The sequence below is a fragment of the Xiphophorus couchianus genome, chromosome 24 (assembly GCF_001444195.1).
Source record: "Xiphophorus couchianus chromosome 24, X_couchianus-1.0, whole genome shotgun sequence".
Taxonomy (NCBI): domain Eukaryota; kingdom Metazoa; phylum Chordata; class Actinopteri; order Cyprinodontiformes; family Poeciliidae; genus Xiphophorus; species Xiphophorus couchianus.
Window position 1 is genome coordinate 10,222,723 of NC_040251.1, and position 27,827 is coordinate 10,250,549.

The 27,827-nt window shown below is 37.5% G+C and overlaps 1 protein-coding gene across 1 annotated transcript; it reads right to left on the reverse strand.

Moving 5' to 3' along the window:
- c1qtnf12 (C1q and TNF related 12) lies at positions 1-27,265 on the reverse strand. Its single transcript, XM_028011024.1, has 8 exons — positions 26,232-27,265; positions 9,972-10,076; positions 9,743-9,854; positions 8,990-9,174; positions 7,139-7,247; positions 4,671-4,764; positions 2,594-2,672; positions 1-2,514 (listed from the first exon to the last, which is right to left on the reverse strand). The coding sequence occupies exons 1-8, from the start codon at positions 26,409-26,411 to the stop codon at positions 2,416-2,418; spliced, it is 963 nt and encodes a 320-aa protein (XP_027866825.1). The 5' UTR covers positions 26,412-27,265; the 3' UTR covers positions 1-2,415.
- Between the last annotated feature and the right edge of the window lie 562 nt (positions 27,266-27,827).

Here is a 27,827-nt window from a genome sequence, read left to right on the forward strand (position 1 = left end):
GTAGATGAATGAGAGCAGCTTTATTGGCAATTTGGGTGTATTAAGACAGCAAAGGAAACAACTGAGATTCAAGAGAATTTAAAGGTTGAATATAAAATGATGGTTTAATGAATATTATCATCAGCAATTGATGTCGATAACATTTTTGGCAAGTTTTTGCTGCTTTTTTGTTGGAAATAATTAGCAGAACACATTTTGTGTTGCACAGAAACATAAAAACGCAACATAAAACAAGGATCAACAAACACTGCATTTTGATATCAAAAGATTTTAGTTGAAACTTTTACTGATTGGTCTTCAAAATTTCAGTCTTGCTTCAAGTTATTGGCATTTAATCAAAAATTATGGGAACATTGCCATAATAACACATCTACAGAACATGGCAAGGACAAAAACCATCCAAGGCTTCTCATTCTAAAAACTGGACAATGGACATTTACAATGCAAGTTAGAATAGAGGCCAAGGCAGAAAAAAGGCTGGAAACAACAGCAAAGTTATTTTTTAATCTTTGGAATGAAAGCAAATTACCCCAAAATTCCACATAAAAACACCACCACCGTCTCCTTCTCTTTTGTTGAAATAGCTGGTCTTCCACACTTGCCATTGCGAGCTGAAAGTCAGCTGAATTTGATAAGCACACGCGTAAACTTCTCCATGGCCTTTTTCGTAGGAATACCAGTGCTCGTAATCATAGCAATAAGCTATTGGAGAAAGTATTATTACCCACCAGATTATTTTTGATAATTCCTTTGTTTGAACATCTCTATTTTGGATTATTACTGGTAAATCGCCTCACCTCATTTAATTGTGTCTTATTCAAACTGTTCACAGCAGCCCATAGACCAGTTTCATAAAAAAACGTGACACCATTTCAGTAGCAGTGTCTAGTTATTGCTGTTCTGTGTGTCCAGCTGGAGTGGAGGACAGGAAGTTTGGTGATGTACAGTTGGAACCATAATTTATTTTGTATGCACAGAATGGATTTTCATAATTAGTATGAAACCAATAACCCTATTGATTATTCTGACATGGAACGCAGAAAGTTTAACTTCCAGATGAAAATGCAAAGCACAATTTTGCTAACACAATAGCACTGTAAAAGTTTATATGTTAGCATGAGTCATTATTCGCTAAATAGCATGTCTTCTGAGGTATATTATGCACAATGCCATAATATATGTATAAGTACTAACTAATATTTTTTAGAAAATGTTGCCTGGTGGCTAACCTCATAATCCTTTCAGTAGTTTCTGAGCATTTTCTGTGATTGCAAAAAATTTATAAAAAGCCACTGTCATGGGAAAAACTTGTTAAAGAAATAAATATTGGAATTTATTTCTACAAGGCTATGTTAAGCTAAGTGGAAAAGACTGATGAATTGCTAAGAAAACTTTTTAGCTACTATGTGTTGCAATGGCCAATGTCTGGGCTACTCAAACTGTTAAGCATGGTAGTGGGAGTATGATGTTTTTGGCTTTTTCTGCATGAACTAGGAGCCTCTGACCATGAACTCTTCTCAATGCCAAAATATTTTGCAGCCAAATGTAAAACCATCTCTCTGACACATTAACACGCTCTCAAGCACAACTACAGAAGACCAGAAAAATAAAGTGATCAAGGCATCAAAACTGCATGGCCTTCAGAAATAAATGATTGGCCACACAACTCAACAGACTGAAGAAATGTTATAAAGCAGAGTGAACAAAGTGGCAATACATGAAAAAAAAAAACGGAATTATTGCTGCTACTAGCTTTTCAATTACAAGAAATATGGGGTTCTACAAGCTATTGAATTATATGGGTGTACTTAGTTTTTTTAATGTTTGTATGATGCCAAATTATGAGGCCTATCCAGCATTAATCATCCAGTGTACTCACAGAGTCTATGCACTATATAATATACATAAATTTATATAAAATTGTGAATTTAAATCCAAAAAAATACCATCTCACAAGTGTGTAAATGACAAATACTGTAGACAAAACAATTACATTTTAATATATATTAAACAGATGACTGTGATATTTCATGTTCTTTAGCTTTTCCACCAACAACAGTGAACAAGAATAATGTTTGGTTTACTGCAAAGGTCTTAAAAAGCCTTAAGAATATATTGATGCAAACGTAATCTCCATTTCATGTTCAGGTTATTTCATACGTGAGGCAGCATGCATCCAGGTTCCCCATGGAAGTGGCAGTGCATTGTGAAAAACAAACTCAGCTTTGAAGTTCTTCACAGTGTCCTTTCACCATCTGATGGGCAGTAAAGTCAATATTAGCCATTCATCTTTCCTTCAAAAGTCCCTTGTGGTTTTTGTCTTGTGTCATGGTTTTAAGAGGCAGTTCATTCAAAGATACAAAGAACCATAAGACACCAGTGGGTGGCTTGGGGATGCCCTTTTCCAGTGTGAGGCTATTCACCAAGCAGTATGCCCATGAAATCCGAACCGCTTTGTATTGTAATGGAAGCACCAGCTGCGTTATCCACATATATGGAAGTGTATTGGCCAACCTGCAAAGAAACGCATAAAAACTGGCATTAATGAAAGACTGAGCTATTTTATTATGTGCTTGTTTGGCTTTTCTCTCACCTGTAGCTCCAGCAGACCCTGAACACTCACAGTGAATATCTTGCTGTTGCTTTCTAATCCAACAATCATTTCAAGTGAACTGTAACGAAAATAGCAAGAAGAGAACAATTTAAATAAATCACAGTTTTATTGCTGAAGGGACATTTTTTATTTATATTATTAGTGTAGATTCAAAAGGTGCTAAAGTCGAACAAATCACTCTATCTATTGTATGTTTAAAATGTGGTCATATACTGGAAAATGTTATTTGAAACATGACCTAACATTAAGTGCCTTATAAGTGCCCCTGTAATTAACCAGAGGTACCTTTGGAGTACCCGATCAATACAGTTTAACTTCAAAAGTCCCAAGCTCTGTACCTTGTAATCAAACTTTAATTAAGTTACCATTTACCAAGAACTCAATCCAGAAGGTACCCCTAAGTACCTCAGATGTACTCTGTAAATAAGCCCAAATATATCATGTACTACAAGAAATGGTTCATAGTCTTTTGCCAAAGACAAAAGAGAAATTCTACAACCACCAAAATCTGATGCTACTCCCCTTTGTTTGCATTTCGTGAAGAAGGAAGTTTGCTCAGCGTCTTTTTTAGAGGTTTTTGTGTCATTTCCTGCAGTGGTTCTTGTTGCACCACCACAACAGGCGAGGGGGTGAACAGGTTTTTCAATTGGTTTGGATTTTTTGACGCAGGGCAGTGAGAGAAGTGAATTGGTGTACTTAGTTGTTGCATGAATCTTTATCTTCTCTAGGCAAAAGGTCATCTATACTTTGCAGGCTTAAATGGACATGGTTATGGTAAAATTCAGAGATCTGGGAATCTATGTCATTCTCTGACAGAGATTCCCAAACAGGGAATAACTTTGTGTCTGGTTTCTCCTGTCTGTTGATCATCACTATAAATAAATCTGCTGAAATATCTTCCCATTGGATGAACTTTTCCAAAAATATCCACTTTCTGTGGCCTTTCAGTCTGTTTGTATTATCAGCAGAATATAACATAACAAAAGTTGATTTGTTAATCTTCTCCTGGCTTCTTCCAAAAAGATCTACAGCATGTAAAAAATGAAATGCAAGTTACCTAGCTGCTAAAGTATATAAGCAAGAAATCAAATAAACCAGTTTCTTACTTTGCTTTGTCCTGCATAGATAGTTAAAAGTAATTCTCCGTCTTTGACCGCATAGTGAAGGAACTGGCTTGTGTTAAGTGGAAAATGTGAAATTTTTATTGCGAATCAATCTTATTGGTCTTTGCTCCAACTGCCATCCCAGTGAACCTCATTTCACATTCTCCTCATTTTCATGTGTGGGAGCCGGAGACAGACTGGGATTTTGGCTCAAAAAGCAAAAGTTAAGTACTCTTTTGGGTTAAGCAACCCATCATAATAGTATTATTTATATTTTTCTCTTATTGTACCACACTAGAAGAGTGGATGTAGAGCTCTGGGGAGACATTGGGGAGTAATTAATTTCAACCTTTTTCTCTGACTTTGTGTAAACAGACATTTTGAAATACGTGAAAGAACAAAGACTTGCTCTGCTTTTTTGTCCACGCCAGCCAACAGTATTTTGTTCTTCATTCTCTGACTCCCAAATCCCAAATAAGGGCATTTCACTATGAGAGCTGTTGTATGTAACAGGCTCCCTAAAAGTGTCAAAGGTGAGTCTATAAAGATTAGTTTGGCGACAGGGACGACTTTTCTAAATGAGGGGACATTTCCCTTAAAGACATGCGCTGCTTTTATGCAGGAAATGCCACACTGGTCCCATGCAAAGTGTAACAGACCACACCTTTAACAGCTCATAAATTCCAGTGAAAGTTGAGGCAGCATTAAACTCTGTTTAAATTTCACCATTTTAAGGCAAAGGTAAACAAACTGTCTGAGCAAGAATGTTAAGCATGCAAAGTGCAATTGTTTTGCAAGTTTCGTTAAATTAAATTATGAACTTTTGGGTTTTACTTACCATCAAATACTAAATGGAAATACAATACAATTACACTGGCATTGCAAATTTGATTTAGATTCACAGATTAATCAAATTAGTCTTTATAAGATTAAATGCTTTCCAGGACACCTACGTGTATCTGTGGCAGAGTGATTCGATGCAGATCAACACACGGACGTTGTCTCTGGCTTTAAGCTGACTTTTGCTCCTCTTCACCTCATTGTGATCTGCAAATAGGCAAACAGTTACCATCATACAATCATAGAAGCTTATTTACAGTGATTTTCTTTTAAAACTCCCAACATCTCCTCTGCATATACTGGCACACCTGATCCAGATGTGTAAAATCCTTGTATTTTAAATAAATTACAGAAATATTAGAAATAAAAACTATAAATGATGTATCATAAATGACAAATATTAGCAAACCTCATAGAAATTTAGAAAATTATAGCTTAACTTGTATTCACAGTGCAAAAAGAATGGACTCTGACACACTATTCCTAACCCACATTAATGCAGAAAGGAAAGAAATAAACAAGAGCAACCAAGTGCACACGGTACTTCACGCAGGTCTATTCTTTTTGTAAAGTATATATTAGTGAGAAAATATATACTTAATTACAAGCCGAAGAGAAAGAAAATACTGACAGAAGAGGAAAAAAACACTGGGGAAATAAAAAATGACACTCGCACCTCAACACAGAATCACAGGCGAAAAATGTTTCCTATGTTTCCTATGTTCACTGGGTTCCTTACATGGAACTCACTGGGTTCCATGTAAGGAAATTAAATGTTTTTAACAAAACCACAAGTGTTACTTTCAACAGCACTCAACTGCTAAACTGTTGTGCTAATTCCTTTTGTATGGAATACAGATACATCTGAAAAAAAATTAGAATACCAAGAAAAAGTTACATTTCATAAAGTGAAACTCATATGTTGCAGAAATCCATTATAAAGTGAAATATTTTGAGTCTTAATTTCTTGTAATTGTGATGATTTATGTATGGATTTATGACTCAGAAAATTTGATTATTGTGAAAAATATAAATAGGCCTACATATTGGAAACTCATGATGCCACACCTTAATCAGCTAACTAAGTGAAAACACCAGTGAAGGTTTTCTGAGTCTCTATATAAAGGGTCCCCAAAGTCGGTCCTCGAGGGCCGGAATCCTGCACGTTTTAGTTCTCTCCCTGGTAGTACCAACAACCTTTTCAGCATGTCAATGTTCTTCTTAGGTCTTCTAATGAGCCATCGTTTGATCCAGGTGTCTTAAACCAGGGAAAGAACCAAAACATGCAGGATGCCGACCCTCGAGGACCGACTTTGGGCACCCCTGCGTCTATATGATTTTTCAGTCTGGGTTTGCAGGCTACACAGTCATGGGTAAAACTGCTGACTGAACAGATGTTCAGACTTTCACCCTCCACAGGGTAGGTCATAAAAAATCTGTTCTAAAGAAGCTGGTTGTTCACAGATTACTATATCCAAGCATATTCATGGAAAGTTGAATGGAAGGAAAAAGTGTGGTTGGAAAAGGTGCACCAACATCGAGGATAATCACACCTTTGAATTCCACATCCCAGTGCATCCATTTGTCAAAATGGTATTTGAGTTATTTTTTATTTGTGTCGACATTTTGCAACTGTCTCCAAAACAAGCATGGGTAGTACGCATGAGTCAGAGTTTGCGTTAGGGACCACACATTTTCCCATCAACTGTGTGTTTTATAGATCCCAAACTTTGCATGGAAAGTGACTTATGCAAATTTCAGGCTTCATAAATGAGTCCCCAGATATTTAGTTAAAATGTCTCAGTATTTCCAAACCTTTATATTGTGATGCTTAAGATTCCAGCAAGGTTCCCAGGGGTGGTGGTAGACAAACAGGCCCACAGCATCACAAATACTACACCAGATTTGCATTTTAAATGTCCTGGCATTTTCACAGAGGTCCTCTTACACTTTAAATAGGTTCTCAGGCCCTATCACAAATGTCATCCATGTGTGGAGAACAGTGAGAGAGAGATACTTTTCACATATTCGTCCTTTTCCATAACCCTGTTCCAAATTTCTTTCTTTTGCGATGGAAGCTTTTACCTGGCATGCCTCCCAAACAAAACGTTTTACCCTCAAGATTCATAAATCCTTACTTTGTAACATTTATGGTGCTGAAATAAATCTTAAAGCTTTTAAAACATCTTCACTTGGGATCCAAAAAAGTGCAGATGCCACTGGAGTTATAGTTCTCGTGTCACTTAATCTGCTTTTTACAACAGTTTGTAACAGATTCATATCAGAAATAAAAAGTAAAACAAGTGTATTTTCTCTCTCTTTTTTTTACCTCTGTATGTGAACAGGTAAACATAATCTAAATCAAAGCCATTGCTTGGTTGTTCTAAGCATGTGTGGATAAGGATGATGATGTTTTAACTTTTCAACAGAATCCACATAAGTGCCAGGGTGAGGTCAATGTAAACAACCGCTGTCTCCTTATAATTTGCTTGCAAGAGTCTGAACATGTATATGGGTGTATAGGGGGCTTTAAGGCTTTACTGTGTAATAAATTACATTAAGGAAAGTTACTGTGACTCACCGATGTGGACATTAGCAGAAAACTGGTATATCCCAGTGATTTGGGCTGTGAACCTCCCTGTTGACTGGTCCATTCCTTTTCCCCTGAGGAAAGCTCCCTTAGCAGGCGGCTGAAAGCAAAGAAAACAACTCAACTGATATCTGGATGATTTATTATAGTGACATGCTGGTCCCTGTAGGACAACTGCCCCACTGGTGACTATTCTCTCTTTATAAATTCGGAAAGAAAATACAAACTGCTTGTTTAAATGTGTCAAAGCTGAGTCTATGAAGATTACTTTGGCAACAGGGATGAGGAATATAAATCAGTTACACTGCCTAAACATAGCAATTTAAAATATTGTCTCAAAAATATTTGAAAAGTAAGGAGAGTTTAATGAGTTGGACTGACATTGGAATTCATGATACGACATGATCTTGACACCTTCATCCAATTGCTGAATAATCATTTTCCTGCCACCAAGCTTTGCAGGAACCTGGAAAGGCATAGAGTTTTCACAACAGAGGTGTGCACAGACATTTTGGGTTGCAGGTTCTCAAATGTTAAAAAATGGCACCTTGTGCGGCACTTGGAAGTGCTGGATGCCTTAGTAGTGTGAGATATTTTACAGTCCACACTGCACTGTAAAAAACAAACAAAAAAAACAACGATTTCAGAAGGGCAGTTTTTGTCCAGAGGAAGAAGTGCAGGTGCTCTAGCACCACCTAATTTCTATCTGTGCTCCTCCCTGCATCACAACATTTAAATGCTACAGTATTTCTCTGTGGTTGCTAATGAAGCCACCTTTTTCTTGCTTTTTTGCCGTTAACATCCTCATTTGAATTAGAGCAAGCATTTTGTTTTTTTTTGACCATTTTATACTTTTGCAATTTTGGCCTAATTGTTTCAAGTTTCAGGAGCTCCCTCTCCTGGAGGTCAGGAGGTCAACAATTTTATGGAGGACAGGAGGTCAACAATTTTATGCCCACTTTGGTGACTCTTCGTCAAAGTGAGAACATGACCTGGAACTGACTTCAGCAGATAACAGGTGAGCTGAAGAGATCACAAAGAAGTCGCTTAGTTTCATCCATTTAATCATCCTGGACTTGGAAGAGTTGGCAGACTTAGAAATCTCAGACTTAAGTCAATGGATTTGCAATCATAAGTAGTCTGGCATGCAAAGATTTGCTACTCTGCTTATGTTAACTGCTATTAAAAGTTGGAGAAGGATAGCTGGAGTTTGCGAAAAATCTCTTTTCACTAAATTATATTTTACCAAAGAGGATTAATTCTGACCCTGCACAATTTGATCAAATGCTTTCTTTAAACTTTCTTCTTTTGACTCTGAAAAATCCTGAACTATAACTGTCTAATGCTGTTATAACATGTTGCCTTATTATTATATTAAACAGACTGGCATGTAATCATCCCTCCTCAAGCCACAGTATGTCAGCCCGTCCTAACAGCCCATAGTTCTTCTGCATGCTTCTTCTAACAGTCTCTATTTCTGTCCTCTCCACACATTATTCCAAGTCTGAGACAGAGTCTCCTTTGTGTGCTGCCCAGGGAGTGATGTGTAGGATTGAAAAAGGGGATATTTTTTACCAAAAAGGCAGTCTGAGTCTCAGAATGGCACAACATGTGTTGCCAATGCCTTTTACCAGGGAGGGGGGAGGTGAGGGCTGATCCTTTCAAAATTCTCCCACATCCAAAGTAAGCAACAATTACCAAACACTCACTCTTTCACAGCTAAGACAAAAAAACAAAGCAAATAACAGTTCAGAGGAAGATTAGACACAACTCTACTTTTTCAAGTAGGGGAGCAAAGCTCCACTGATTCATAAACATTTACTTGGTTTTAAACAAACTCACTGTCTGAAAGTTCTGGAGCTCCACCAGCGTCTTCTTGTCCACCACCACAGGTCCCTTGAGCTTGCAGTGGAAAGCTTCTTGTATTCGGCGGTGGGAGGCCATTCCCTCCAGTGTCAGGAGGGCTGTAGGTTGCTGGCTGGGGCTTGTTTGCCTGTCAAGTGCCGCTGCCCTCCTTTCTGTAGCCTCTGAGAGGAATACAGCCTGGTTGTCACCTCACAGCAAAACTTGAACTTTTCTGTCATGATGTTCTGCGCTTTAAAAACCCCCCAGTTGGTTTTTGGCAAAAAAGTTCATGTTTTTTGGTGTCTGGACAATGAGTAGTTTCAAAAAACTCTCAATTGTTAAGTCACAATCCACATAGAACCACTTTTAGCAGCAATAGCTTTAGGTAGATAATAAAAGAATGATATAGAAGATAAAAGTGCCCAAAATGAGTTTTCTCCATACAGTGGGCTCTGCCTTAGAGAGGCTATGCTTTTTGGCTGGCTTGGAAATGCCTTGGGATTCCTCCAGAGGAAATGTCTGACTGACATGGGAAGGAACCAATTGTTTGAAAATAGACTTATAACTTTTCATAGATTGATGTGTAGCAATAATTGTTTCTGTTGGGCTATCATATGTACTTTTAACATTTTGTACTACAAGCTAGCAAACTGACAAAAATCCTAGTTTATAAAGATGATCAGCACCTGACAGCTACCTTTCCTCTTAAATCCTATGAATGCAGGGTTTTCTGTGCAGTAATGTGCTTACCTTTAATCATGTCTTTGAACTCCTGCAAAAGAACTTCCTGGGTCACTTCAGCCCCTGGAAAGCCAGGAGGTCCTTGAGGGCCCGGGGGACCTGGAGGACCTGGTGGTCCAGGCTATTGGAAGAGAAAAACAGTCATGCTTTGAAATGAATGATTCAGTTATCGTTTTGTATAGATAATCAGTGACAGTAAAAATTTTTTTGAGAGACTGAAAAGACAGCTTAGGTTTACCAGAGCTGGTCTGCGTTTGCGACACTTTCTGGGGAGGTTTCCAACTGGTCGCTTGACAAAATCCATCCATGACCCTAGTGGATCCACCCGTTGGTGATCAGAAGTCTGCAGCAAAGAAGAAGACTGTCAGTGATTAGCTAGATTTATCCATCCATTTTCTACAAATGCTTCCTTCTGTCTACATCTTTGTGAGAGATTTTCACAACCTGTTAATGAGTAAGTTCACTCAACAGAGTATGATTAAAGTGTTTCAGGACTGGCCCTCTTCTTTGAACATCAATTTTCCCACCATCGCTAAAACCGGAGTTATGCTAACACAAAACCTATCCAAAAGCTAATGTTAGCTTAATTTCTGCTGTAGCTTTATGTTGTTATGTTGTGGCTTAGGTATTTTGTTAACCATGTGAATTGGGATTTGATTCAGAGCCTTCTTATGAGGCAGTAGTACTATCTAGTAAGCAACTATAGTGCTTCAATATGGAAATAATAAGGCTCTAAAGGCATGATCAAGAGAAATATCTGCAACTTCTGCCTTATGTTTCTCAGTGATGCAAATGTATTTTAAACTTTTTTTCTTTAAAGCCTAATAAGTTTTTTGGCTTGTTAAAGAAAAAATATATAAAAATTTTGTCAACAAACTAATCCTTCATTTTACAGTAAAGTAATTCTGCCCAGTGGGATGTAATGCAGAAGAGCCATAAAGATTAGTACAAAGTCATTATTGTTTCTTTTAAAACCACTTTTGGAAAAGCTCATGCTAAGACACAATTAAATGGTGCCAGACAGCAGGGAATGGTCAAACAAGGAAACCTCCTCCTCTCTTCCTCTCATAACTCATCAGCATCAAGGCTTTTCACACTGGCATTAGTCACTGTCCTCCTCATGTGCTTTTTTTCTTCTTAATTAATTCACACAGGAGCCCCGTTTTATTTTGCCAATCATGAAAATATAATTGCATCTCAAACGTTTTTATGTTCTCTCACACTGTAACCCCAAACTTTAATGTATTTTACCAGAAATGAAAAACAAGTTTGTGCAGAGTGGTGACGTAAAATGAAAATAGCTTCTCAATTTATTGCAAATAGCAATTTGAATAGTCTATTGGACATTTGTTTTCAGGCCTCTTTTCTCAGATACCCACAAATAATATCCTTCAGAGTTCACCTTCAAGCAGGACAGTAACACTAAACATACAAGCAGAAAAAATTATTTGGAAGAAATCACATTCAGTTGTTCAGTCAGTCTAGATCTATGTCAGCATAAGATCTGTTACAAGACTTGGAAACTGCACTCCGATCTTCATCTAACCTGTTTTACAAACAGAAATGTACAGATATGTCAGTCTGAAGATGTCTATAGATAATTGCAGGGAAGATGTTATGCTAAATCAAAATGCACGGAATCCTTTTCAGATTTCAATTTGTTAAAAAATTGTTCAAAACAACGTTTCATTTTCCTTCCACTTCACAATTAAACACTACTTGGCATTTTCTCTATCACATAAAACTCCTGGAAAAGGTCAAGGAAAATGACTGTATGCGCAAAATAGCCAAGGAGGGTTAATGTAAATATACATTGTAAAGTTTGTGGAGTTTTTCCACATTAAAATTTCAATAAGCACCCTGCTGCTCTATGTGATCTCAATGCTGTACACAACAGACTTCATTTACTGTAGTTTATGATAAGGAAAAAACATTTCTCAATGTTTTTTTCCTTCCTCTGAGTCAGAACAGTGGTTTTCTTTTTTTAGTCTTGATTTCAAGCCTTATGAAAATAACTGAGCTCTAACAAGAAAGATGGCAAATATATGCAGAACGTGGATATATATGGGTAAGATAACAGTCAGTTTTTTATTACTCTTGAATACCTCATTTATTATGAATTACAGCGGCAAACAGACTATGATCTGTTGGAGAGATAAGGAAGCACGAAGGCCTCTGGAAGCAACATATTTTATGTCCAGTGGTGCAACTGGTTTGTTTTCATTTGGGTAAAATGAGAGGCTGAATGAATTCCAATTAAATGGAGCACAAATGTTACCCCAACTTTCCCCTGAACATCCAGGAGCCTTCAGTTGAGATAGAAGAGGAGATACAGACGAGGCATGGAGGTGAGCTGTCTGAAATGGAATTTGTTTAGGTTTGGCAGCAGAACACGGATCACTTATCTACTAAACCAACATGCTCCCTTCTGCTCTGCTGAAGACATGCCTCTTGTTGCACCGCAACAAAGTAACTCCTTGTTTGTCTTTGTAATATGCTGCAGGAAAAATCTTCCCTTTTTTATGTTTTGGGATTTGCAGCACTTGCTCCCTGTCTCTCACTGACAGCAGACAAAATAAACAGATTCTGCGCCAGCTGCCGGCAGATTGTTGTATATGCTATTTGATGTTATTTTCAGGTTTGGAAACAGATCAAAACTAAAAGCGATCAAGTGTCAAGAAAATTGAATATTGGGGTACAGTTGGACAGAAAGCCTCTATGAATTTTAAAGTTTAGAAAAATCAAGCATTGAATTAGTTTTTCAGTGTTTGTAAAAATCAGATGTTAAGAAATACAATTTTCATATTAATTAAGAATTTTCTTTATATCTTTGAAAGGTTTTTTTATGACACTTGTTACTATTCAATGGTAGGTTGGTAGCAAGAAGGGCAACAAGAGAAGGCTACGACAGAGCACACAACAAACAGCCCAGGTTCAGGACGGCTGGGTTGAAAACTATGTGTTGTGCCTGCTTAGTCAGGTGCCAAGTGGCATCCACCAAAACCCACAATGAAAGCTAAGCCAACTTCTGTTTTAGCACACATTTCATTAAGCTAACTTCCCATTTTAGCATAGCTTTCATTTTAGCATAAATTTCGATAAGCTAACGTTCAGTTTTAGCAAAGATTTCTTTAAGCATAGCTTCCATTCTAGCTTTAAGCTAAAACTGGGGTTTTAGTATAACTTCCGTTGAGGTATTTCTGATTGTGTTGTGGCTTTCACATTTCTTTTACCATTCTGAGCCCTTTGCATGTTTTTTCTGTCATGTGTAACGAACAAATTCATCTGTTTCCTTAATGGAACCTGGGGTGTCATGAAGCTAATAAAGCTACAAAGTTACAGATCCAGGGAAAGGCAAGACTTTTCATATGCCTCGACTTATCAAATTTTCTTCACAATGCCATACACTCTGACAAGGTTCCCAAGGCATTTGGAGGGGAAACAGGTCGACAGTATCACAGATCCTTCACCTTACCCAACATTTGCCATATGGTGTTTTGCAGTATGTTAGTTGAAAAGTTTAATCTTACAATTTTAGAAATGAGCAAATATAAGTCAGTTCTTTTTGGAACCATTCCTTGGCTAAAAAAATCAATATGCCTCAGTTAAATTACATGGTTCCTGTTTTGAAGTGTATTAAAGAGAAAAGCAAAAGTCTATGCAATAATTTCTTAATGTTTCTAGAATTTTACTACCATGTTACTATAATATTGCAATAAAAACTATTTCAAGGATATTGGTTCAATCAGCAAAACACTATGAGGTTCACTTTAAGAAAAAAATCCTGTTAGATATTTTCTTCTGCTCCTATAATAAAATATGGCATGCTTAGACTGATTGTTGCTTTTTCCAATTGTGTCATCAGACAAGTCAGTCACCATGTGTTTGCAACGGCCCCTAGACATTAAAAATAAACCAAAAGCTCCCAGACTAAATTATATGTGAACATTTTTCTGCCAATCTCAAGGCTCTGAAATGAGCCTTGAAAAAGCTTATATTAACAATTCATATAATTTACCACAGAGTTCTTTAACTCTCAATAAAAAATAGCCTTTTTGACATCCAGAAAACTTTATCTACTCATTTTATTTATTGAAGCACCGTGAAATCGCACTGTGTTCCTTTTGAGTTTCAACACTTTGAGAGTTGCCCCACACGTGCTACATTAGAAAAAAGGAGAATCCTTGCCAAGATATCAGTCATTCTCTTCAAATGTATGAAACACAACATTATAATTAAACCATTAAACTATTCCCCTCAGGGATATTCTGTGCTCAGAGAAGAAAGACTATAACTAAGGTAATTATTACCTTCATTTTTGAGCTATGGAATAACACTGCATAAATAATTGAATCATCAAATGAAGGAATGTTCAGTTTTTTCCATTAAACACACCATGTTCCTGTCTCGCTTTTGTTTTTTGTTTTTTTGGTCTCGTTTCAACATACTATCAAAGAAACAATAAGCTGTAGTGATGGCTGGGATCACACATACAGCATGCCAAAAAAAAAATGTCTGATTTATTGTATGCAGGTGGGAGTAAGAACTTCAAAGAGTGTGCACATGCAGATCCAAAAAAAAAAGGAGAAAAAAAAAACGTTCTACTGCTTGCTGTCAGATGCTTTCCATTTCTCATTGGCTGCTTTTGACTAGGGTGTGAAATGAACCACGGATTCCCCCGACATTTCTTTGCATCTGCTCGAGCAAGCCGTTAACAAGTGAGGGAGCGAACGCAGGTATGAGAGCTCAGAGTTGATGAAGAACAGAGGTGCTCTGTCTTTGATCACCGTTGATGTGTGAGGGCCTTAAACTTGTCTCATCTATCAGCAGTTTCAAGCGCACGCCCTCCCAGCACGGTGCATGAGAATGTGTCCGTTATCATGCGTAAAGGTGAGAAATGTCAAGTCCTCCAGACAGTTGTTATCCTTGTTGAGGGGGTTGCTAAAGAATGGGGAGCACTGTGTTCTCTGGTGGGACAGTAATCTTACTTTTACCTCACAAAAAGACTGAGTTCAACAATTCTGCCGTAATCCTCTTTTAAAGAAGGAACCCTGGTGAAAGATCCTTGATGGCACTTTTCATCTTTTTTGATAAAATGTTAAATCCAGCAGGCATTTAGCAAACGATGAAGAAGAAGCTTGACAAAAGTGAACGGGAAATATACAATATTTTAAAATCGGTATATAAAGTGTCTTTTCATAATACGTTATAAGTTAACCAATCCTGAATTTTATTATTTCAATTTCTCTAATGGAATGGATTGTCTTTGAACAGAAAAATATCTTCTTGATTAAATATGAACACCACATCTAAGAAAATCTAAATGCATTTTATCTCCTCTAGAAATGCTTACAGCAAAAAATTCAAACACCAACTATACCTTAAAATGCATTAACTAATTGTTTAACTATGTTGTTGTCAAGACACCTTTGACAGCTTCGATCTTAAGGAGTTTTATTCTGATTAAATAAAGGTTGAAGAAAAAAATATGTACAGTTTAAACCATCTTAGTGCTAACACGGAAGTTAATATTTACTCTCAGGGCAAGGAGAGTATTCAGTGGCAAGGAAAATAAATTAGCAATGTCTTGATCAGGTTTTTCTGCTCCTGAGTAAGAGTCCAAGTCATTTCATTTTGATTTGAGGATGGGTTGATACTGAATCCCAATCCAATAATTCAAAAATACATCTAAAAAAATAAAGAAGTTGCTATATAACGCCATCACTGTGTGATCCAGACAGTATGGAAATAAATATCAGGACTGACAAGGCAAAAGTGACTGAAAGTACTTGAAACATTTTGAACTACAAATAAACTTTTAGGAATTTCAATTTAATATTGTAAATAACCAAAAATAAATCAGTTTTTAATATGAAATGTATTGAAAAGACAGTTATCACACTGTGGAGGAAATGAATCAGTGCTGTCTGAATAAAATGGAGGGATGTGGTTTCCTCTGTCTGCTTTATAACAAGACTGAGGAAACAAGAGAAGAGCTCTGTCCATATTAAACTTAGGTGTAAACAAGCAATGAAGAAAAGTTTAAGAATATTCAACCAATGAGATTTGTTTAGTATTCTGCTAATTGCAAAAACACCCACAATGTTCAGGGTCTGTTTCTTTAGTAGATTTCTCTAATGATACGCTGATTTGACTCTGGTTTCTACCTTGCAAATGATGGGAGTAGAAAAATCATCCCAGGAAGCCACACTGGCTCCTGGAAGTGGCACTGCTGTTAATCATCATTAGACATTAAAATTTATATTAAACCAAAAACAAAAGAAATCCCTACAACCGTGCATGTACTAAGCTGGTTTTTCTGAAGTGCTAATTGTGAAATCTGAGCCTAACTCTGCAGGGTTAATTTCCAAGGTTGTTGATTATAATCTTATTGCATAATTTTGAGACTTTTGTTATCAAGCTGTGACCCCAACATGGAAGGGAATCAAGCTTTAAGTTTGTTTACTGGGAACTCTCTAAACACAGAAAACAACATGGATTTTTCTGTTTTGTGCTTTGGGGCCTTTCAAAGGGAAACAAATGAATTTATCCAACGATTACAACAAGTTCTGCAAACAAAATTTAGACTTCAGTTTATTCATATTGTCTGTGGTTGAATTTATGTTGACAGATTTGTTGCAAAAACTGTGTTTTTCTTTTCCTTTTCTTCTCCATGCTCTGCAAAATGTTAAAAAACAACTGTTGTACTTCATGAACTTTTGGATCTTTTCTGTAAAATCTTAATCATAGATGTTTCTGGCAGTCAAATAAATCAAGAGACAATGCAACAATGGTGCATCCTTGAAGTTTCCACATAAGCATGCTTTGTCTTTCCACTAGTGACTGTTCTGGTAATCATAACGGACAATAAAACATATTTTTATTTTATTTTTCATACTTCTCTCTGGCCGGGTGGTTTGGAGGTTTTGGATTATTTGGTGAAACAGTTGTTATCATGATAGATTGTTCACACTGGGCCATGAGATTTTATTACTCGGAGGAAAAGAGCTCTTCTGTGTTCACTGCTTTTAATGTGTTTTTCATGTAGTTTGGAGAAAATTAGGTAGAATTTATTTGAAGCAATAAAACGGGAAATATTTCCCTGGGGCAGCATGCCACCAAAAACACAAACACAACTGTTAAAACATGTCTCTGGGGCCGCAACCAGATACTGCAATTCTACTCCTCTACAGGCAGCTCCTGAATTCCTCCTGCTTAACTTATCTTGTTTTCACGTCAGCGTTATGTTTTCCTACCTGTATGTACACACGAGACGGCATGAAACATTTAGCTGCTGATAAAGAATGTTGCACACGGAGGTTTAAGACTGAGCGAGATGATGGAAAGTCTTTTATAATCTCTTGTTTTTACATTGCTGCACTGCTCCCTATGCAGTCATCCATGCATGAGTTGGAAGGGCCCAATGTGGGGCCGATGCCGCCCCGGCAGGCAGGGATTCCCAGGCTTTCCGGCATGAGTTTATCCTGTTAACCTGCGTGCATCCCAGCCATCATACATCCACCTCCGTGTTCCCCATCGCTACTCTTCAAAGAGACAGATTACCTTGTGGATTTGTTGCGGGAGAGCTAAATAAGGATAGGCATGCAATGTTGACTCTGTGCTGTTTTCACTATTCTGTTACACAATGTGAAAACATCCTCTGCAGAACATAATCACCCTGACACACAATCAAGTTTCTGTCAGTGGCTTCATAAACATTTCAGGAACACATTAGAAAGTTTGGGCAAAATGTGGTCTGACTGTGTTATTGAGAATGTTGGTGAGAGATTAAATAAATTTACAAACAGTAGCTTGCAAAACTATAGACAATCCATGAACACGTTCCATTTGAGCACTTTGAACTTCTATGTATTAAGATTTTATGGACTGCTAGCCGTAGTTAAAAAACATATAAAACAAGCTCCCATATCTTACTAAAAATTTACTTGTGCATTAGTTTTGATTTATTTCAAGTGTACTAAGATATTTGCATTAAAAACTAGACCAAAAGTATACACTAAGATTTTATGTTTTTGAAGTGAATGTATTGTTTACAAGTTCAATGTTTAAAACCAACTAATAAAGTACTGAATAGTTGCAAAGTGCAAGGAAAATGATACCTTTAAAATTATAACTGGAAAATCATTGCATATAATTTCGGACCCCTTAAATGCGAGACCTCTAAAAAGAACATAGTATGTGCAATTGCCTTCAGAAGTCCCTTAATTACTAATTAAATTACACATGAGTGGAATCTAATCTCAGTTTTTGTGTTCTGTGAAGGCATCAGAGAGTCATCTTTAGTGAGAAAACAGCATCATGGAGACCAAGGAACACGGCAGAGAGAGCAAGGAAATAACTATGGTAATGTCTAAAGCTGAGTTTGGATGTAAAACAAAATTTAAGGCTTTAAACACCTCACAGAGCTCTGTTCATCGTCATCTGAAAAAGGAAAGAGTATGGCACAACAAACTACCAAGACATGGCAGACCATCTAAAAGGGAAGGAGCGCATTAATCAGAGAAGCACTCGAGAAGTTCATAATAATCCTACAGAAAATGCAGAGATCCAAGATTAATCTTTAGCTGCATAAATTTTGTCTTTATGAATAAACAGCAAGAAGAAATCCACTGCTTACTTAAAGTTTGCCACAAGCCAGAAGGATCTGGTCTACATGCAAAACATAAAAGAATAACATCACACACTTTCACTTTCCTTAAACACGATGGTGGCAGCATCATGCTGTGGTTAGAAATGATGTAGAGATGGATTCTTGTTAGAGGCTGCAAATAAATTGAGGCTGCTTTGGAAAATTTACCTCCTAATAAGACAGACAATGTTCTTAAATATACGACCAGACTTAGAGTTGAATCATTTAGAGGAAACCACATTCATCTGTTTAAAAGGCCTCGTCAAAGTGCAGCTCTAAATCCAATCTGTGGAAATACGTGAAAACCAACATTTTGATGTTCTGATGATCTCCATTCAATAAAATGAGCAGTAACTTTTGTTTCTGGCTGTAAAAGTAGAGAGATTCCCAAAGACCTGCATCTGCAATTACAGCCAAAGTTGAATTTTAAAAAAATTAACAAATAAAATTCATTGAATTTGATGGTTGTAACATTACAAAATGTGAAAATTTAAGGCTCTGAATACTATTGAAAGACACTGTATGCTTGCCTGATCAGCAGAGAAAACCTTGGCCTTACCCTTCTAAAAAAGCCAATATAAGATTAAAAGAAACATGATTGCAGGCTAACATCTGTTGTCTGTACAAATTACAGCTCTATTGCCAGAGTGAGTGCCCATTTTCCCTGTGGTAGGTAAAATGAGAAGTTGAAACGCAGTAGGATCCCGATCCAACCCAGAAACAGAGTTTACTCTGTGATTTGACTGTAGGCAGAACATCCATCTAAGCTCATCAGGGGCTCTGAATTGAGTTTGAAAGCATTTTCCTTTTTCACTTTTTTGCAGCTTTCTCTGATGGATGGGCTGAGTCGTAAGAGCTTGATGGATGCAAACAGGGCCTGCAAGGCGTTAAATTTCCCAAAGCAACGCTAAAAGGGATCTATTGGCAAGAAATACAGAGCAAAATTTTCAAGATTTGTTTTTAATTTAGGACTGGAAAAATAAAGATTTTAATTGTGATAATTATGCTGCTTGCTGGATGTGCCATAAAATATCCATAAACAACATGTGTCTTTCTTCTGTACCACTTTAAAGCAGGCCTTTCTTGCTTAAAATGTAATGAATATCAACCAATTGGATATCATAAAATCTACTGTGAAATTTACAGAATGCAAAAATATTTTTACATTTTAAATTTACAAATTTTTGCTTACAGAAACAATCCTGGCCAATCTTCTATTATATCAACGATGTTGCTAACAATAACTTAGCACACAGAAAAATATTTTTGAAGATCTCACCATTTTTCCCATGCATATGCAAAATCTACTAGTTTTGTTTATGCATTCCTCTATTCCTCCTCAATTATTAGTTTTTGATCATGAACCACTACTCATAAATTACACTCTCATCTTTACAATGCCACATACCTGACTTAATCTCAAATGCACATTTTCTGAACAACAAAATGTCCAAATGCACATTCAATGTACGTGCAGGATAAAGTTGAAATGTAGCTCTGTCTTTTTTTCAGATACATGTGCACATGTATTAATCTATAAAGCCATGAAAAAATAAATCTTGGTGCAGTGACTGATGCATGAGCAGAATCAGGAAAGATTAAGAGATTTCCATAAATCTGACATCAATCCAAACAGAACGACTGCACTGTGTCTGCAAGGGAAAGACAAAACCTTTTGATTTATTTTGCTTGCAAATCCCAGATGTGGTGACAAAAAGACTGTTTACGACTTGTTTCTTTTGCAGATGACTTCATGGGGTCATTTTCTCAGCGTTAAATAAGCGTCACCTTTGTTGTTTTCTGACACGCCAACACAATGCCATGCAGACTGGGGACAGTTCCTGTTAGGTCTAGGATAAGAGCAGCACGTGCTCGCGCAGTGGTCTTGCTTCCTGTGGGACTTGGCCCTGTCTCCTATGTGTGGGCTGATTCTGAAGGTCCCACATGCTGCGGCATTAATCATCACCAGGGATGAGAGAAAGGAAACAAAAACCTTTGCTTCAGGCTAAACCCTGCTATTACTCAACACGCCAGGCGTGATGTTTGACTTGAGTCTCTCCATTACAGCCCTCATAGATCCCTGGCTGCTCTGAAGCAGTGACAGATTCTACTCATCTTAAGGAGGGATCTCTATAAGGCCTAAATATTTGACATTGTGCTCTAAAATTGTAGAATACGACGGGTTACAGAGGTCAGACTTGTCTAAAATGTTCATTCTCTGCACGAAAGAATCCCTCTTGTTACAAAGACGACTACTGGGACCCGTTTCAGACGGAAAATCTCCAGAAGAATGCTGCATCCAACTGGACGCTGCTAGCAGCCCACACACAGGATTGGTCAGATAGACATGCCATCATTAGAATGGTTTCCACTGGCCACAAAGGGGAAAAAATGTAAATGCGGGTGTAAATGTTTGGCTGGTCAGAGAACACAACACGCCAAGACAGCCGCAACTGGATGAGCTTCTTCTCCGAGACCTAACAGAAGCGTGAGAGAATAAACGTACAAACTACCATTAAAACAAAGTTTGTCATATTTTAATAATGTGTGCAACAATTTATTTCACCAAAATAATACTATTGCATGGTACTTAACTTTTTATATTCCTTCACAAATAACAATGCATCCTTGCTGACATTCAGCCACTTTACAACCACAAGTTTCATATTGGTTTAGTAGGATTTTAAAAGACCGACCGGTACAAAGTGATCTGTAATTGTGAATGGGAGGAAGTAAATACATGCTTCCTCTGGAGGAGCTGCAGAGATCCACATCTCTGGTGGGAGATTCTGACAGGAGAGTTACTGCATTTAAAGTTTGCTTTTGCTATACTGGATACTGTAAATGTGGGAAAAGATGCTTACATGCACACATGAATCAAATGGGTTATTAGCAAATGTCTGTAGAGCCAAGCAACAAGCTAATAGCTTAAACAAAAGAATATTTAACTCTTAAAATGGCTCAGTCAAAGTTTAAACCTACATCCAGTTGAGAATCTATGCTAAGGCTCTAAAATATGAGTTCAGAGATGCTGTCTGTTTAATTTGACTGAGCCTTAGCTATTTTGCAAAGAATTCATGTCAATCTTTTGATCAGCAGAGTCCAAACTGTTTGCAACAATGGCCAGAATCCCAAAGTTGAAAGTACTCAGGAGTCACATTGTTTTTCCAACTTGAAATGCAAAATAATTTTGTTGTGACTCAGGTTTCAGCAATAAGTCAAACATGCAATATTTTAATGAATCAAAGTGGAATTATTTTTGTCTCAATAAAAAGCAGACAGTTTCCCTACTTTTGGGGGGAAAAGTAGGGATTAACCAAGTTTAATAGAAGAATTAATGTGCTCATATTATTTTGTTTTTCAGTAAAAAGTAACTGGATGTTTATAGTCCTATTTACTATTAAATTCAAATAAAAATACATGTTTATTAAAAGAATAATGTTTTAAAGAAAGAAAAGTGTTGTACTGATTATGTTTTGTTGGTCATTTTTATGACTTTATGTCTTTCCTTTATTTCTTGATGTAAGATTATTGGGATTCAAATAAACCTGAACTGAACTGAATTGAACTGGAAGAAGAATTCAATTTGTCATTCAAATTTTCATGCTAAAAATTAACAGAAGTGCTCACTGGAGGGCCATTCTTGAACAGCAGTCAAGTCGGGCCCCACAAAATTGCTCCAAGGGCCACTCTTTGGACAACCCTGCACTTTTGATTTTTACTTGTAAATAATTCAAAGTAAATCATTTTCTTTCCTTTACACGGTTATTTACGTTTTGCTTTGGTCTGTCTCATAAAATTCTGATAAAATATGTTGTGGTAGAGGTTCTCTAACAACAAAATATGAAAAATTGTCTGAGAACTATTTCAAGGTGCTGTCAGTTTGCCCAAAGAGTGATTATGTCATTAACGTCTGATTGCGGAAAATGAGATGAAAAGAAAAGGGGGAGGCACCCGGGCCTAATCCTCACTCAGGTGTTCCCTTTCAGGGCCTTTTCTACGGGGCTTTGTGAGGGGCTTACATGGCATGCTGCCCGAGTTTTCAGGACCATGCCGCTCCTATCGGATGTCCCAGACACAGTGGAGGCAGACTGGGTCCATGCATGACAGAATCGATGTGCTGAGAACAACATTGCTCTGGGTCTCTTAAAGGTGACCTATTGTGCTTCCTTGAACAGGTTAGGATAGGTCTATGAGTTATGCAAAACATGTTCATGACATTTTTGCACAAAATCAAGCTAATGAGATTTTAGTTTGCCCGGTTCTGCCTATTTTGAGTGCCTTTCAGAACAAGCTGTTTAAGGGCTTCTTGTCAATTCAAACCCAATAAACTGCTGCTGGCCAAGGCCCCCCAGCACACTTGAAAATGCCTGCAAACAGATGTGCAATTATACAATCATACATCTTTGAAAAGCAGACGTAGAGCCTCCTGCACAACCAACAAGAATGCAGCAAGAGCTTTCTGAATGCTAAGTCATCAACAAAACACTTGTCTTTTCCAGCAGCTATTGTACAGCAGTACAATATTGCTGTACAATATTGTACAGCAATTCCCAACTCTTACGACCCAGAGTTTGGTCGTAAGATTTATTGTTACATTTACTTGAATAACATTTTGGGAAAAGTGTACTTTTAGGTGTATATTTATTATGCTGTACATTTTAATTTTGTTTGAATAATTTGACTATGAAGCATCACTACTCTTCCTTGAGTATCTTCACTGAATGAAGAACACCATTGTTTTCACCAAGCATTCACCACTTTCATAGTAAAGTTTCAAAAGTTTGAAATATGTTTCCTTTGTCTTATTTTGTTATTTTGTAATTAGTTTATTAATATAAATTATTTTCATTTTGGTCTATAAAATACCAATACCAAAATAGCAAAATTTTATATTTTGGTCTGTGTGATGATACCTTTTTGTTCTTACTTGAGTAATCTTGGATGACTACTTTTTTTTTTTTTTTTGAGTAAAAATATGCTGAAGTAGTTCTACTGTTACTGGAGTACAGTTTTGGGTACTCTAACTTCACAAAATGAAGAACAAGCTTGTTTCAAAAGAAAAAGAAAAAAACACAACTGGCTAACTGGGCTTGAGTAGGTTGCTAGGTGACGGGCTGGGCTTTGCTGGGGTTGCTAGTTGAGGGTTAGTGCCTGTTGATTTGTGATGTTATACTTGGAAGGTTTTTTCCAGACACAAAAATATTAACTTAGTAACAAAAAGCAACTGGGTGTTTTTTTTAAGTTCTTGGGCTGTTTTTAGAAGTAGCAGAGATCCAAATGGAAATACAAAAGCATTCAAAATGTGAATTTTTAATAAAATGTCATTTTTAATATCTTCCCACCTAGCTTTTCCTAGCCTTGCCACATCCTGTGAGGCACCATGGTGATAGGGGGGTTTGCAAAGACACCGTGCAGGACGTAGCACAGAGGTGAGACATCGCGCAGGCTCAATCTTCAACAGGCTGCAGGGTCTGACATAAGGTCATCCTTCATAGCTGCTGCTTTTACAGGGCTAACCAAGTCAAATAAACAGGGACAGGCCACAGCCACCTACAAAGTGTTCTTAAAGATACAAAGGAGACCTGACTGTGTGGTTTCAGGACGGGAGGAGGGGTTACCACGAGACGTGACGACTGGTATATAGGGCAGTGAGAGCTACATGAGAATGCCAACATAATGGGTGGGCTGAAAGCAAAATAAATAAACGTTGGAAACCATCAGAAATATGCAACACCAACAAGAAAAACAAAAATATAAAGTCGGTGGGCAACCGTTGCTCTTCTTTTTTCACTGAAGTGAGTGCCGAGTTAATTTTTTCTCTCAAGTTACAACCACAAACTTCAATGTATTTTAATGGATTTTTTGTGCAATAGACCAACAAAATGTAAAACAAAACAGTTTTCTGTTTTCTTTTACTTTACAATTAAATATCTGGAAAGTACTGAGTACATTCATATTCTGCCTTCTGCAGCAATTACAAGACATTTCTGAAATGTCTTGTAATTTCAGAAATGAATTAAAGAAATGTCTTCTTTAATTCTTGCCTACTTTGCTTTGGAAAATAGCTCAAGCTCAATCACATTTGAAGGTGCCTGCAAACTTACATTTAAGTTTATAAACATGCTTTGACCTAAATCATTCTATTATTTTCTAGATATATTATCTGGGTTATTTTGTTGCTAGAAAGTGAATTTCTGCCAAAGTCTCGGAACTTTCATAGTCTCCGGTCTTTGGGCTTGTGCTGCATTAAGCTCCATCCACCTTCCCTTTTAGTCTTATTGGCTTCCCAGTTCTTAAAGAAAAGCTTTTCCACAGCCTGATGCTCCCATCACCTCTATGTTTGGAACAGTTGTCCAGTCAACAGATTCTCCCATCTGAGTTGTACATCTTTGCAGCTCACCCAGTCTTATCCATGTCTTAGTATGTTTGGAGCTATGTCATTCTGTTTCTATCTTTGGATGACTCAACAGATTTCCTTAAGATATGTAAATTTTTTAATAGTTTCTATTAAAAATAACCGTGCGTTAATATTTTCCACAACTTTACCCCTGACCTCTCACCTGTGCTACTCGGTCTTCACGATGCTGTATGTTCACTAAAGTTCTCTAATAAACCTCAGAGACTTTACAGAAGAGCTGGATTTAAACTGAGATTAAATTACACAAAGTTAGACTCTACTTAGGAAACTTTTTAAAGGCATTTGGTGAAACTGGAATTTATTTTTGTGGGGACTAGATTAAAGGAGGGTCTGAGTACAAACTTGTTCATTTTATTTGATGGTTGTGCTCAACCATCAAATAAAATCCCAATGAAATACATAGTTTGTAGCGCTGGTGTAGATACCTTTGGTAGTTCCTGTATCTAATGAAAACATTAGCTATTTTCAATTCCTCATTCTAATGCATAAATTATCTTGCAAGTAATAGCATCTTTATTTGTTTACTTGGGCTGGAAAATTGGATGAAGACACCCACAGCGTGTACTAATTGATGCACAGATCAGCCTTTGGATGTCCACATTCCTAGCATGCCTACGGTAGTCATCCATTCAGGGATTCACATGTTTTTTTCGTCTGTCACACATCCTGAAGCTTGACCTGTAGGAGCACACCTGTCCTGTGATGCTTCAGCCTTTTGTTGCACTTTACTTCCTCTAACCAGACCTTCACATCTGTGGATTAACCTTAGACTCTCGTTTGAATTAGAGCAGGGTTGTCCGAGGTGATTTTATTCAGGAGCAGGGACTGAATTCAAGTACAACCCAAACTTTTCTTAGGTTCTTAGTAAAAAAAAAAAAAGGAAGAAAATTGTAAACATGGGGTTTTCTGTTTCACATCACAAATATCTGCAACTTTCTTGGTGAATCAAATATACTGCAAAAACACAAAATCGTACCAAGTACTTTTGAACTAGTTTCTAGTGCAAATATCTTGGTAGACTTGAAATAAAACAAAACTAAATTACAAGGATCTTTTCAGCAAGAAACATGATCTCATTTTGAGTCAATAATTTCTTAATATTGATGAAAAAGTATTAATTCCTTTGGCAGATATTTTTCCCTTGTACGTGAAACAAGGGAAAAGTTTTTTCAAAAGTTTATGCTTTTGAAAAAAAGTCAAATAATGTTTTGACTCAACACTTTAAAAAGCGTTGAGTTAAAACAAACCATATCTTGTTGAAAATTCACTTGTATGTTAGTTTTGAATTATTTTAAGTCCACTAAGATATTTGCAAAAGAAACTAGACCAAAAATACTTGAGATTTTGTGTTTTGGAGTGTACCATCCAAATAAAATGTTTTACAGTGTGCAGATTTAAGACTAGCAGTGTGAAACTCTGCTCCCTACCTTGATGCCTCCGCCGACCTCCTCACTGTTGGACAGAGTCACATTGTACGACTCTGTGTGTTGCGGCGCAGCCTCCTTTGGCCTCTTTCGCTCCTTCCTGGCTTCCACCCCATCCAGAAGAATGCACTGAGTCCAAAACACGGCAGCCACCACTGCCAGAGGGCCACATCCACACCTCATCTTCACACTTCAAATCAGCACCAAGGCGCCTGGTGATGCTAAAGATGCTAAAGGCTAAAAAAAAAAAACACGTGAGGAATTAAGTTTCTGAATGTCCTTGTCCACAAAGTTCTCAGACTGAGTGGTGCTGCTGTGTTTCCTCCCCTCTTGATGAGCTCCAAGCCAGCACAGCCTTTGCAGGGGCACTGCTAAGTCTAGCCAGACAGTCGAGGAGGCTTACTCAACTATGAAATGTGTGAAGCAGAATGGTCCAGGGGAATGACAGAGAGGCACAGAACTGACAGCAAATAAAGCCATTAGTGAGATTTTTCACGCTTTCTGCTCTGTTGGGGGGGAGGTGAGGTGATTGAGGGAGGGCACAGGGGGCAAAAGAGGAGAAGAAAGTGAGAAAGAGAACGAGAAAGAGAGAGGAGGGGTGTCCAAAGCCGAGAGGGTGGGCTGTGAGAGCCGCTGGAGATGGATAGTTAAGTTCTCTTTTTTTCCCTCCTGCTGGTTTTTACACTGAGAAGAAGTTCCAGGATGCAACAAAGTGGTGCAAGATCCAAAGAAATCAGTTTCCTTAAAAAAGAATTTCAAAAAGCTGCGGGGACAGCACTTAAATCAATTAGTCTAAGATCCAGAACTGCTCTTTTGATACTTCTCCTTGAAGAATTAGTCACTCCTGTCTGCTTCCACAATAAACTCAACAGGTAGCAGATGCCTGACGCCGCTCAGGTGCTGCTCACTGCTCCAACTAGTCAATGTGCAGAGAGTCTGCCTCAGAGTCTGCCCGGCTGCTTTCTGCCTGCTCCACTGCACTCTCTGCCCTTTTTTCAGTCTGGTCTAAGTCGCTCCTTTGCTCTGAGCCTGCAGGAGGGCTCACTGTGGCGTTTTATCATCTCCCTTTCTCCCTCCCACCCCCTGCCCCAGTCTCTCTCGCTCTCTCTCTCTTTTTGCTTTGCCTCTCTCTGCTGGCAACCATATAAGCCTATTCTGCTCTGCTTTATCTCATAGATGAAATGGTCGAGTTGAGAAGGCTCTTTGGCAGACAATAAAGTTATGTGTGTTGCTTGTATGAATTATTGTATCTGTCATTTTGGCTCAGTATTAGCTTACTCTTTCAAACTCTTGTGTTTAGATCTGGGATGGAAATAGAAACAAACATAAAGTTTTAAGTGACCACAAGTTCAGAAAAACTTCCAAAGAGATCCACATGGGAGCATATTCCATCCTGAGCCCTTATGTTTAATCCCTAATGGTGCTCATTGACCTTTCTCTAGAAAATACACACAGTTTATAAATTTCCCTGAATATAATTCTAATTTTAGGAAATTATGTGTGTTTTTCAGATACAATAATTTTTTATTTTTGCATAAATGAAATGCTTCTGGAATAATTTGTGTATTGGTTTTCACTTTCTAACGTGTAATTTCAGAC